Source organism: Pituophis catenifer, unplaced genomic scaffold (genome assembly GCF_029215685.1).
Source record: "Pituophis catenifer annectens isolate HBS135680 unplaced genomic scaffold, rPitCat1.0.hap2 SCAF_8, whole genome shotgun sequence".
NCBI lineage: Eukaryota > Metazoa > Chordata > Lepidosauria > Squamata > Colubridae > Pituophis > Pituophis catenifer.
The window spans coordinates 80,781,426-80,794,734 of record NW_027256888.1 but is presented as its reverse complement, the minus strand read 5'-3'; the positions used below and the strand labels follow the sequence as shown (position 1 = coordinate 80,794,734).

Genomic DNA, 13,309 nt, shown 5'->3' with positions numbered 1-13,309 from the left:
GTGCTGTTGTAACTTCGAACGGTCACTAAACAAAGAGTTGTAAATCAAGAACTATCTCTATCCCTAGACTTCCTTCAGTGGCAAGTCATCATTTGAGAGATGGGTGTAGAAGTTCTTTATTGGCCTTTGTTATTTTGAGAGGCAGTTCGGTCTAGTGGTTAAGGCAGCAGGTTAAGGTTAGGGTGAGTTCTAGTTCTGCACGGAAGTCAGCAGGGTGATTTTGAGCCAATCACCAGGAGAGAGAGATTCTAGTCCCACCTTGTCTAACTGGCTGGGTGACTTTAGGCCAATCAGAAGGAGGTAGTAAGTTCTAGTGCCGCCTTAGGCACAAAAGCTAGTTGGGTGACTTTGGGCCAATCACCAGGAAACTGTGAGTTCTAGTTCTATTTTAGGCTCAAAAGACAGCTGGGTGACTTTGGGCCAATCACTACCAGGAGACTGTGAGTTCTAGTTCCGTTTTAGGTACGAAAGCCAGCTGGGAGACTTTGGACTAATTACCAGGAGACGGTGAGTTCTAGTTCTGTTTTAGGCTCAAAAGACAGTTGGGTGACTTTGGGCCAATCACCAGGCGAGAGAGAGAGTTCTAGTCCCGCCTTAGACAACTGGCTGGGTGACTTTAGGGCCAATCAGAAGGAGGTAGTAAGTTCTAGTGCCGCCTTACGCACAAAAGGCAGCTGGGTAACTTTGGGCCAGTCACCAGGAGACTGTGAGTTCTAGTTCTGTTTTAGGCTCAAAAGCCAGCTGGGTGACTTTGGGCCAGTCACCAGGAGGTGGTGAGTTCTAGTCCCTCCGTAGGCATAAAAGCTCGCTGGGTGACTTTGGCCCAATCACCAGGAGATGGTGAGTTCTAGTCCCACCTTCGTCATGAAAGACATTTGCGTGACTTCGGGCCGATCACCAGGAGACCGTGAGTTCTAGTCCCGCTTAGGCATGAAAGCCAGCTGGCTGACTTCGGACCAGTCACTCACTCTCAGCCCCAACCCACCTCACAAGGTTGTTGTTGTGGGGAAAACAGGAGGAGAAACAAGCGGTTAGGTACGTTCGCCCCCTTGAATTGTTTACAAAAATAATTAAGGCCGGATAGAAATAAAATAATGCAGTGTTTCTCTACCTCAGACGCTGGAAGAGGGGTGGACTTCAACTCCCAGAATTCCCCAGCCAGCTCTGCTGGCTGGGGAATTCTGGGAGTTGAAGTCCACCCCTCTTCCAGCGGCTGAGGTAGAGAAACACTGAAATAATAAATCAACGACGCCTCAAACTTCACGTGTCCAACCCTGACTCTGACTTTTCTCCCCGTTTTAGGATTGTGAGCGTGAAGGAGACGCGTCTGACCACGTTGGTGGCCAACTCCCTGGTGGGCCTGTCTCTCCTGCTCCTTCCTTTCCCCCTCCAGCTCATCCCGAAGCCCGTCCTGTACGGACTCTTCCTCTACATCGCCTTGACCTCCATCGATGGGAACCAGCTGTTCGAGAGGGTGGCCCTTTTGCTCAAGGAGCAGGTAACTTGCAACTGTGCCGGCCGGCTGGGCCCTGCAGAGCAACAGCTGATGCTGTTTCTTGAGGAAGCTTATCAGGGGTGAAATGCTATCGGTTCAGACCGGTTCGGGCAAACCGGTAGTTTAAAAATGCTACCAGTTCGAGAGAAGCGGTATTCCCGACGATCAGCTGTGCGACCCGATCTAAATTGCACGGCACAGCTGTTTTCCCCCCCCCCCACACTGTTCTACTTTGCCTGTGGTGTGCATGCACACGAAGCATGCGTTTGGCGCGCGCCACACATGCACGCGCAAAGCAAACCGGTAGCGAAGCGAACTGGTAGCAGACTTCAGAGCATTTTACCCCTGAAGCTCATAATCCCAAATTGATTGCGTCGGGTTGCAAAACACGTCTGTTGTTATCGCCTCAGATTGCCGTCTATGTATGATCTGGCTTCCTTGCTCAAACCCTGGCCTTGAACACCCTCCCCGGGAGGGGTGGGGGGTGTTGCTAGTAGAGGTAGTCTTCGGTTTAACGACAGTTCACTTAGTGACCATTTGGAGTTGTAACGGCACAGAAAAAAGTGGCTTGGGACCGTTTTTGACGCTTGCTATACGACTGTTGTATCGTCTCTGTTGTACAGCTCAAATACTACCGGTATTTGCTGACTCTTTCCTTCCTTCCAGACGGCCTATCCTCCGACGCATTACATCCGCCGAGTGCCCCAAAGGAAGATCCACTATTTCACTGGCCTGCAGGTTCTACAGCTCCTCATTCTCTGCAGCTTTGGGATGTCCCCTCTGCCGTACATGAAGATGATTTTCCCGCTCATTATGATTGGAATGATCCCGATCAGGTGAGAACTTTGCGGAGATTGCTTTTGACAGGATAAGGTGGAAATACAGGTAGTCTTCATTTAATGACCGGTCTCTTAGCGTCCGGTCAGAGTTATGCTACTTATGATCTGGGTTTGAAGTTCCCGTGACCTCTGGGTTCCCTCTGGGTCACATGTTCACATTTCAGACCCTCAGCCGCCAGCCCCCACTTACAACTCTTTGCGGCATCCCACGCTCACATTATTGCAATTTTCCAACTTTTATACCTGAAAGCAGGTTTTACTTCAGTAGCTTTGCTTAACGACTGTGGCGTTTGCTTTACAACCGCTGCAAAAAAAAAAAAACCCTCCTAAAATCACATCAATCGTGACGGCCCGCTTAAAATGGCTCAATTACAGTCATAAATCAAGAACTACAGGGATTAAAAATTCCCCATCGTCTCAAAAAAAAAGGGACTCATAACGACATGCTGTTTCTCTCTTCTCGCTCAGATACAACCTGCTCCCCAGCATCATCGAAGCGAAATATCTAGACGCCATGGACGCCGAACACTGACTGCGCAACTGTCTCCATCTTGGTGACGGTTCGTCGCTCGTTTTGGTCTTCCAGAACGGAAAGGGAACTGCGTGAGCGAGCAACCAAGTCGCTCGTTTGGACGTGGGTTTCTTTCTCCAACCTTGGTGCCGAAACCTGCAACCTTCATTTTGTACTGCACTACAACTCCTCCTACCCAAAGTCCTGATGCCATCGACCCGACCAAGTGCCGCCCCCCCACCCCCATTTCAGGGTGTGAGGAGGGAGCGCGGGGACAAGAGGCACAAAGCGAGGAGGCCTCTCCCCTCTTTTATAGACGGATAGCTAGATAACGCTCCGGGTCCCTTTTTTCGTTGGACATGAATTTCTATGCAAATTTTGGGAGCTTCGTTGGTCGACCTCTTGCGGCCCTCGGATGCCCGTCGTCTTCTGAACGAGACGCACCCCATTGTCCTCCCTGAACGAGGATGTTGCCGGAGACACCGAGATGTCCTGTCCCCCACCGTGGGATTTTCGGCTTCCCGTTCCATCGCGGGCATCTTCGCACGGGACGAGGGTGCGGAAGCGCGTTTCGGCGGACACCGGAACTTTGCCAAAGGAAACCCAAGGCTTATTTTGAAAGCTGCGTTCCGTACACCACGGTGACTTTGGCCCGGTGGCTTTTCCTGAGCAGCCTCTCCTCCGACGTGCATTATGACTTGAGCCACCCCCCCACCCCAGATCTCAAGGACTAACTTCCCTGTAGATAATATACATAGCGGATTTAAATTTTCTGTATATATTTTGCATATAAATACCGTATCGTACCGGGTATCCGATGCCCCTCCTTTCCAGAGACTGCAAGGATTTTTGTGCAATCAGTGTTAACTCGTACTGTAACCGCCTCGTTCTTTATTCCCCCCCCACTCCTGTTTTTTTTAAATCCTTACAGACTGCTGTTTTGTGTTATTTTCTCTCCTTGTTTACATGGATTGCTGACATGAATTTGGGGGGGTGGGAGATTAGTTGGTTCTGGCCTTTAATTCCCATCTCTCAGGATTGCTGCTGGCGTTGGAGATTGTGGGATTTGTGTTTGCGCCAGCTTTTTTGCAGCATGGTGCTTTTCCAGTGGGCTTGGTGGGGGCGGGAGGGGGAGCCGGATTCAATTCCCATCATCCGCAGTTAGCCCAGGAGAATGGGAGCTTTAGTCCCGAGACCGTCCAGAGAAGTCTTTTAATTCCTAGAAGGGTTACCAAAGGTTTGATCTCGTTGCTCTTTTTCTTTTTGTAATTTCTATCGTGGGCTTCCCTGTTTTTTTTTCCTCCTCCTTCTCCCCTTCCACCCCTTTTCTCCACGAAATTGTATTTCTGGAATGATGTTCAAAGTTTGTAATTTTCTCCGGATTTATCACTTGTTTATGCATTGGGCTGTTTTGTCCCCTTTCCACCCTCCTCCTGAGGCCTGCAAAGACAAAAAGAAAAGAAAGAAAAAAAACACATGTTATATTTGAGATCGGCGTCTTGTTTTTTTCTTTTTTTCCCTCCTTCCTCTTCCTTTTTTTTTTTTTTTTTTTTTTTTTTTTTGGTAGGACGTTAGAAATCCTCCGCGCTTGAGGCCTGGAGCCCTCGGGAGAGCTTCCTAAAATGTTAGAATAAGAGACTTGGAAGGGGCCTTGGGAGGTGTTCTAGTCCAACCCCCTGGTCAAACAGGAGACCAGGGTGGATAAAAATCAATATTTTAAAAAAAAAAAAAATCAAAAAAATCAGATTTTTTTTATTTAAATTGGATTTTTTTGATTTAAATCGGATTTTTTTGATTTTTATCGAATTTATTTTAATAAAAAACTTTTGGGGTAAAAATCTATCGTAAGATAGTTTTCTATTTAAGACACATAAATAATTTAGTTTATTCAGCATGAAATGGAGCTTAGTTATGTAGCACGAGGCTGTATATTCTGCAACACTGGGACTATCGGTGAGTCAACAGCGGGTCAAAGGAGTAGCAGAGATGACAGTCGCTCTTTAAAAATTAGGATTTAAATCGAGTTGATTTAAATCAAACCTTTTTACTAGTGATTTAAATCATGATTTAAATCGTGATTTAAATCAACTCGATTTAAATCAAATCCACCTTGCAGGAGACCCTATACAATTCCAGACAAATGGCTGTCCAATCTCTTCTTTAAAAAACCTCCGGTGTTGAACTTCTGGAGGCAAGTAGTTCCACTGGTTAATTGTTCTCACTGTGTCAGGAAATAAAATGAGTAGCATGTGGACATTATGAGAAGGGAGGCTGGAGGGAAGATTAAGATCTTTATCCTCAATGACAATCCCTAGTTTATCATGTCTGTGGAGATTCTCAGTCATCCAGGTCCTGGTTGTCCCAAAGCTGCTGTTTCACGAAGCAATCGGACTTTGTTTTTTTTTCATTGAAGACGTTTCGCTTCTCCTCCCAGAAGCTTCTTCAGCTCTGAGTGGATGCTGGGGAATAGACGGATTGATATTCCTCGCAGACAGCTGGTCATTTGCATCCTTTTAGAGAGCAGTTGAGGCCACTTGGAGATTTGTCTGTGTCCTCAGTTCTCAGCATTTCTCAAGCATTTCTGGTTTTTCTTTGAAGACGTTTCGCTTCTCCTCCCAGAAGCTTCTTCAGCTCTGATTGGATGGTGGGGAATGGAAGGATGTTTATTCCTTGCAGACTTCTAGTCATTTGCATCCTTTTAGAGAGTTGTCGAGGCCGCTTGGAGGTTTACCTCAGGGGTGAAATCCAGCAGGTTCTGGCGAACCGGTAGCAGAAATTTTGAGTAGTTCGGAGAACCAGCAAATACCACCTCTGGCGGGCCCCAGAGTGGGGAGGGAATGGGGATTTTGCAGTATCCTTCCCCTAGAGTTGGGTGGGAATGGGGATTTTGCAGTATTCTTTTTTTTTTTTTTTTAAATTTTGATTTATATGCTGCCCTTCTCCGGAGACTCAGGGCGGCTTACAATGCGTTAAGCAATAGCCTTCATCCTTTTGTATATTTATACCAAGTCATCTTATTGCCCCCACAAACTGGGTCCTCAATTTACCTACCTTAGAAATGATGGAAGGCTGAGTCAACCTTGAGCCTTGGCGAGATTTGAACTCTTCCTCTGGAGAGGGGAGGGAATGGAGATTTTGCAGTATTCTTCCTCTGGAAAGGGGAGGGAATGGAGATTTTGCAGTATCCTTCCCCTGCCACACCCACCAAGCCAGGCCCACCAAGCCACGCCCACAGAACCGGTAGTAAAAAAGATTTGGATTTCACTACTGGTTTATCTGTGTCCTCAGGGTCACCTGAGTGGTGCAAACAGGTGTGGAGACGTCTTGGGACTGCTGAAAGGAGCTGTGTTGTAGGCTGGAGATAGATGATGTCAGTGGTGAAATGTAAAATTTTTTACTACCGATTCTGTGGGCGTGGCTTGATGGGGGGGTAATGTGACTGGGTGGGTGTGGCCAACTTTTATTATTATTATTATTTTTTTACAGGCAACTCAGCTGGGATGGTCAGAGGCTTTTAAAAGCATTTTTTCCTACAGCCTCTTCAGCCGAAAAGGTTGTAGAAAAAATCCTTTTAAAAGTTTTTTTTTTTAAAAAAAAGCCTCTGATGATCGCACGGCTCAGCTGGGTATGGGTGCTACCGGTTCTCTGAACCACCCGCTGCCATCGCTACCGGATCGCACGATCCGGTCCGAACCGGGAGCATTTCACCCCTGGATGATATCATATTCTCACTCTGAGCACTGATGACGTTACCAAGTTGGGTCATGAAATGCCTGTTAAGAAAATCACAAAGCTCAGAGGGCACCAAGGACCCTACAGTCCTCTCCTCCTCCCCCTCCTCCTCCTCTTCGTCACTCCAAACCCCACTCCCTTCTAGCACTGATGATGTTACCTACCTGGGTCATGAAACGTCTGCAAGAAAACAAATAGGCTCAGAGGGCACCAGGGACCCTTCAGTCGTCGTCTTCTTTCTACTCCCCCTCCTCCTCCTCCTCCTCCTCCTCCTCCTCCTCCCACAAGCCCCACTCCCTTCTAGCACTGATGATGTTACCTACCTGGGTCATGAAACGTCTGCAAGAAAACAAATAGGCTCAGAGGGCACCAGGGACCCTTCAGTCGTCGTCTTCTTTCTACTCCCCCTCCTCCTCCTCCTCCTCCTCCTCCTCCTCCTCCTCCTCCTCCCACAAGCCCCACTCCCTTCTAGCACTGATGATGTTACCTACCTGGGTCATGAAACGTCTGCAAGAAAACAAGCAGGCTCAGAAAGCACCAGGGACCCCACAGAATATTGTACCTATAATCCCGAAAGGCCCCCTTTTCCTGCAAGCGCAGTAATGCAATTTAAGATAACATTCCCATTCTCTGCAGGAGCGTCTGGTGTGTCGCTCTTAACGAAAATTGAATCATTCCGTTGCTCAAGCAGAGGCGGCCCGAGCGAGCAGGCCGCGGGCAACAGGAATCCTAGCCAGGTTTGACTGTTTTTGAACAGGTGACTCATCTCCACAAGGCGTTACCAGGGGAAGAGCTCTATCTAGCGATAAGGAAGAGGCAGATGGAAGCCCAAGTGCATTTGTTCCATTGCACGCGCCCTGCCCAGCTTATTCCGCTGCGCGTCGCCTATCGTTTTAAGCTGGGTGCACACAGGGTGTATCGTTAAAGAATCTCGGCATCTTGAAAGTGTGCAGAGACGAGCAACGAAGATGGTTAAAGGGCTGGAGGCTAAAACATTTACAGAGCCTTGGTGGCGCAGCAGACTAAAGTGCTGTTAACTAGCACCAGCTGCCTGCAATTACTGCGAGTTCAAATCTCACCAGACTCAAGGTTGACTCAGCCTTCCATCCTTCCGAGGTAGGTAAAGTGAGGACCCGGTTTGTGGGGGCAATAAGCTGACTTGGTATAAAAAAGATCACCGCTTAGGTGGGGGCCGAAAGCCCTACTAAGCAGGTATATACAAAAGTATGAAGGCTATTGCTTAACGCATTGTAAGCCGCCCTGAGTCTCCGGAGAAGGGCGGCATATAAATCGAACCGATAGATAGATAGATAGATAGATAGATAGATAGATAGATAGATAGATAGATAGATAGATAGATAGATAGATACTGTAGATAGATAGATAGATAGATAGATAGATAGATAGATAGAGATAGATACTGTAGATAGATAGATAGATAGATAGATAGATAGATAGATAGAAAGATAGATAGATACTATAGATAGATAGATGATAGATAGATAGATAGATAGATAGATAGATAGATACTGTAGATAGAGATAGATAGATAGATAGATAGATAGATAGATAGATAGATAGATAGATAGATAGATAGAGCCTTGGTGGCACAGCAGACTAAAGTGCTGTTAACTAGCACCAGCTGCCTGCAATGACTGCAAGTTCAAATCTCACCAGGCTCAAGATTGACTCAGCCTTCCATCCTTCCGAGGTAGGTAAAATGAGGACCCAGATTGTGGGGGCAATAAGCTGACTTGGTATAAAAAAGATCACCGCTTAGGTGGGGGCCGGTTTGTGGGGGCAATAAGCTGACTTGGTATAAAAAAGATCACCGCTTAGGTGGGGGCCGAAAGCCCTACTAAGCAGGTATATACAAAAGTATGAAGGCTATTGCTTAATGCATTGTAAGCCGCCCTGAGTCTCCGGAGAAGGGCGGCATATAAATCGAACCGATAGATAGATAGATAGATAGATAGATAGATAGATAGATAGATAGAGATAGATACTGTAGATAGATAGATAGATAGATAGATAGATAGATAGATAGATAGATAGAAAGATAGATAGATACTATAGATAGATAGATGATAGATAGATAGATAGATAGATAGATAGATAGATAGATAGATACTGTAGATAGAGATAGATAGATAGATAGATAGATAGATAGATAGATAGATAGATAGATAGATAGAGCCTTGGTGGCACAGCAGACTAAAGTGCTGTTAACTAGCACCAGCTGCCTGCAATGACTGCAAGTTCAAATCTCACCAGGCTCAAGATTGACTCAGCCTTCCATCCTTCCGAGGTAGGTAAAATGAGGACCCAGATTGTGGGGGCAATAAGCTGACTTGGTATAAAAAAGATCACCGCTTAGGTGGGGGCCGAAAGCCCTACTTATTTAATAAATAAATAAATAATAAATAAAACATATGAAGAATAGTTGCAGGAATTGGGTAGGTCTAGTCTAGTGTAACGAAGAGAAGGACTAGAGGGAGACCATGATAGCAGTCTTCCAATATTTGAGGGGCTGCCCCCAAAGAAGAGAGAAGGGGTTCCATCTATTCTCCAAAGCCCCAGAAGGCAGGGCACTAATCAAGGGAGAGAAGCGATCTGGAATTAAGGAGGAATTTCCTAACGGTGAGAACAATTCACCAGCGGAACAGCTTGCCACCAGAATTTGTGGATGTTTCATCACTGGAGGTTTTCGAATAAGGGACTGGACAGCCACTTGTCTGGAATGGTACAGATCGGGTGAAATCCACCAGGTTCTGCAGAACTGGTAGCGGAAATTTTGAGTAGTTCGGAGAACCGGCAAATACCACTTCTGGCTGGCCCCAGAATGAGGTGGGAATGGGGATTTTTGCAGTATCCTTCCCCTAGGAGTGGGGTGAGAATGGAAATTTTGCAATATCCTTCCGCTGGAGCGGGATGGGAATGGAGATTTTACAGTAACCTTCCACTGCCACGCCCACCAAGCCATGCCACGCCCACAGAACCAGTAGTAATAAAAAAAATTGAATTTCACCACTGGTACAGATGGCTCCTGACAAGTGGTGGGTTGCCCCCGGTTCAGACCGGTTCGCAAGAACCGGTAGTAAAACTGGTGGGAGGTTCTGCCCACCGCCCCGGATGTCGTCCTCAGCAATCTGCACATGTGCAGAAGTTAGGCGCGCACACGAGCGAAGCTAGCATACGCGCATGATCCCGTTGCAAACTGGTAGTAAAGGTAAGTAGAACCCACCCCTGCTCCTGACGTACGGCCACAACTGAGCCCAACCCTTCTGTCGCTAAGCGAGACGTGTGAGTGAGTTTTGCCCCATTGTACGACCTTTCTGCAGTGAATCACTGCAGTTATTAAGTTGGTCACACGGTTATTAAAGGAATCTGGCTTTTCCCCCTTGCTTGTCAGGAGGTTGCAAACGGGGATCACGTAACCCCGGGACGCTGCAACCGTCATAAATATGAGTCAGTGGCCAAGGGGCTGGATTTTGATCGCCTGTTACTGCGATGGTCATAAGTGTGAAAAATGGTCATCAGTCACTTTTTTCAGCGCCGTTGTAACTTGTAAAAAATGTTTTTCTTCTTCTCCACAATCGGGAACTCCATGTAGCATAGAATCTGGCGGGATATTCTTTTCCAATTTAGTAACTCCTGTAAATCTGGAGATTGCGCCCAACGGTGCCATTAATATTTCCAACCACCCTGAAGTTCCCATTATTTCTTCCTATCCATCAAAAGAGAGCCGGAAGGGGCCTTGGAGGTCTTCTAGTCCAGCCCCCTGCTCAAGCAGGAGACTGTATACCGTTTTGAGACGAGTGGCTGCCCAATTTCTTCTTGAAAACCTCCAGTGTTGGAGCGCCCACAAATTCTGGTGGCAAGCTGTTCCACGGGTTAATTGTCCTCACTATCAGGAAATCCCTCCTCAGTCAGTTCCATGTTGCTTCTCTCCTTGATTAGTTTCCATCCATCGTTTCTTCTCTTGCCTTCTGGTGCTGTGGAAAATAAATTGACCCCTCTCCTCTTTGGGGCAGCCCCTCAAATACTGGAACGCTGCTATCATGTCCCCCGCAGTCCTTCTTTTCTCTAGACTCGCCAAACCCAAATCCTGCAACCGTTCTTCGTATGTTTTAGTCTCCAGGCCTTTTAATCATCTCAGTTGCTCTTCTCTGCACTTTTTCCAAGAGCCTTGGTACTACAGTGGTTTAAAGCACCCTGTTATTAACACAGCTGCCTGCAATTACTGCTGGTTCGAATCTCTCCAAGGCTCAAGGTTGACTCAGCCTTCCATCCTTTCTAAGGTAGGTTAAATGAGGACCCAGTTTGTGGGGGCAATAAGCTGACTTTGTATAAAATATACAAAAGTATGAAGGCTATTGCTTAATGCATTGTAAGCCGCCCTGAGTCTCCGGAGAAGGGCGGCATATAAATCAAATTAAAAAAAAAAAAAAAAAAAAAAGTCTCCACATCTGTTTTGTAACGTGGTGACCAAAACTGAATGCAGTGGTACTCCAGGTGTGGCCTTAACTAAGGCTTTATAAATTGGTACTAACACTTCATGCGATTTTATTTTTATTTTTATTTTATTTCAAATTTATATACCGCGCCTTCTCCCGAGGGACTCAGGGCGGTGTACAGCCAGATAAAAACATACAATACAAACATTAAAAACAATTAAAAGAATATATATTAATTTGGCCCCAATTTAAAATGACAAACCAATTAAAAATATTTAAAAATATGTTAAGCCAGCCCAGCTTGCTGAAAAAAGAAAGTTTTAAGGGCACGGCGGAAGGCACCGAGGTCTTGGATTCTCCTTATCTCTGGGGGCAGCTGGTTCCAGAGGGTGGGTGCCCCCACAGAGAAGGGCCTCCCCCTGGGGGTCACCAGCCTACATTGTTTGGCTGATGGCACCCCGAGGAGGCCCTCTCTGTGGGAGCGCACGGGTCGATGGGAGGCCGTCGGTAGCAGCAGGCGGTCTTCAAGATAACTAGGTCCTATGCCATGGAGCGCTTTAAAGGTGGTAACCAACACCTTGAAGCGCACCCGGAAGACCACTGGGAGCCAGTGCAGCTCGCCCAGGAGCGGTGTTATGTGGGAGCGCCATGCAGCTCCCGTAATTACCCGCGCGGGCCGCATTCTGGACCAGTTGGAGCCTCCGGGTGCTCTTCAAGGGGAGCCCCATGTAGAGAGCGTTGCAGTAGTCCAGGCGAGAGGTGACGAGTGTGCACAGGGAATCCCGATCAAGAAAGGGTCTGATCTGATTTTGATTTGGTGCCTGTTTCTACAACCAAGGATTGTATTGGCTTCCCCCCCCCCTTCTCTTCTAATATGCCTTTGAAGATCCTGCTGGTTTGCAATAAAGGGTTTTCCTTTCCCTCCGCTGAACACAATATTTTCGGTGAATTTTAGATGCCTTCTCTCCGCTTCTCTCCAAAAGTGGAATGAAGCTGCCACCTACCGTTTGCAGGAAGGAAATGTCCTGTGGCACCGTTGGCAAAAAGTACGTAGAACATTATTACGTCAGGTCAGAGTTGGCTTGCTGTCAGGGTACCGACGGATGCCCTAATTAAATCATGAGCCTCGAGCCAAGTTTCAAAAGAAATTCAGTTATTTATTAGGAGCTCCATGTCCCCACGTTCCCAAATGAAGCCAACTCTGACCCCACGTAATTTTACGGCCCTAATCATAACCCTGTTTCCCCCTCTCCCCCCCACAGGGTTTGTCATCAATCACATTCGCCAACGGAGCAATTTCGTGGATTGTAGAAACCACTCCCTCTCCGGCCGCTGTGGGTAACCCTGGGAGACAGCCTTGAGAAAGATATATCTGGAATGCATTCCTGTCTTTGGCTGCCGGCTGCTTCGTCGGTTTTCTATCCCCCTTGCCTATGGCAACTCGAGAGCAGGCCAGGGATGCTTTGCGAGCTGACAATAATAGGGTTGGAAGGGACCTCGGAGGTCTTCTAGTCCAACCCCCTGCTCAAACAGGAGACCCTATACTATTCCGGAGAAATGGCTATCCAGTCTCTTTTTAAAAACCACCTGTGATGAAGCACCCACAACTTCTGGTGGCAAGCTGTTCCACTGATGAATTGTTCTCACTGTCAGGAAGTTCAAAATTACAACGGCACTGAAAAGACACCTTGTTTTCACACTTAACGACCGTTGCAGCATTCCCATAATCACATGATCAAAATATAGACGTTTGGCAATTGGTTCATACTTACGACCGTTGCAGTATCCCGGGGGTTATGCGATCCCCTTTTTGCGGCCTTCTGACAAGCAAAGTCAATGGAGAGGCCAGATTCATGTAACGACCATGTTACGAACTTAACAACGGCGGTGATTCACTTAACAACGGTGGAGAGAACGGTTGTGAAATGGAGCAAGGCCTGTTTTTCACCCTCCCCAGGCTCCAAGAAAGCCTCTGAAAACAGCCTTCCCCCCCACCCCGGAGACCTCTGGAGGCCCCTCCAGTGGGCACGGAAGGCCCAAAAAACAGCTGGCCAGCACACATATGCATGCTGCAGCTGAGCTAGGGCAACGCTTGCGTGCCCACAGATATGACTCCGCGTGCCACAGGTGGCACACGGGCCATGGGTTCGCCATCATGGTCCTAGACCAAGCTAAGTCCAAAAACACTAGAGAAGCCTGGCACTCAAAACAAATCAATCAATCAATCTATACAGATTAACAGAATGGGAAGGGACCTTGTAGGTCATCTAGTCCA

At 47.3% G+C, this 13,309-nt stretch overlaps 1 protein-coding gene across 1 annotated transcript in view; it reads left to right on the top strand.

Moving 5' to 3' along the window:
* SLC4A11 (solute carrier family 4 member 11) overlaps positions 1–3,017 on the top strand; it is an 89,978-nt gene extending 86,961 nt beyond the window's left edge. Inside the window, exons 18-20 of the mRNA XM_070949176.1 lie at positions 1,303–1,498; positions 2,162–2,331; positions 2,803–3,017. Of these exons, the coding sequence (XP_070805277.1) occupies positions 1,303–1,498; positions 2,162–2,331; positions 2,803–2,866 (430 nt within the window). The 3' untranslated portion in view covers positions 2,867–3,017. The remainder of the gene's footprint in view (positions 1–1,302; positions 1,499–2,161; positions 2,332–2,802) is intronic.
* The last annotated feature ends 10,292 nt before the right edge of the window (positions 3,018–13,309 follow it).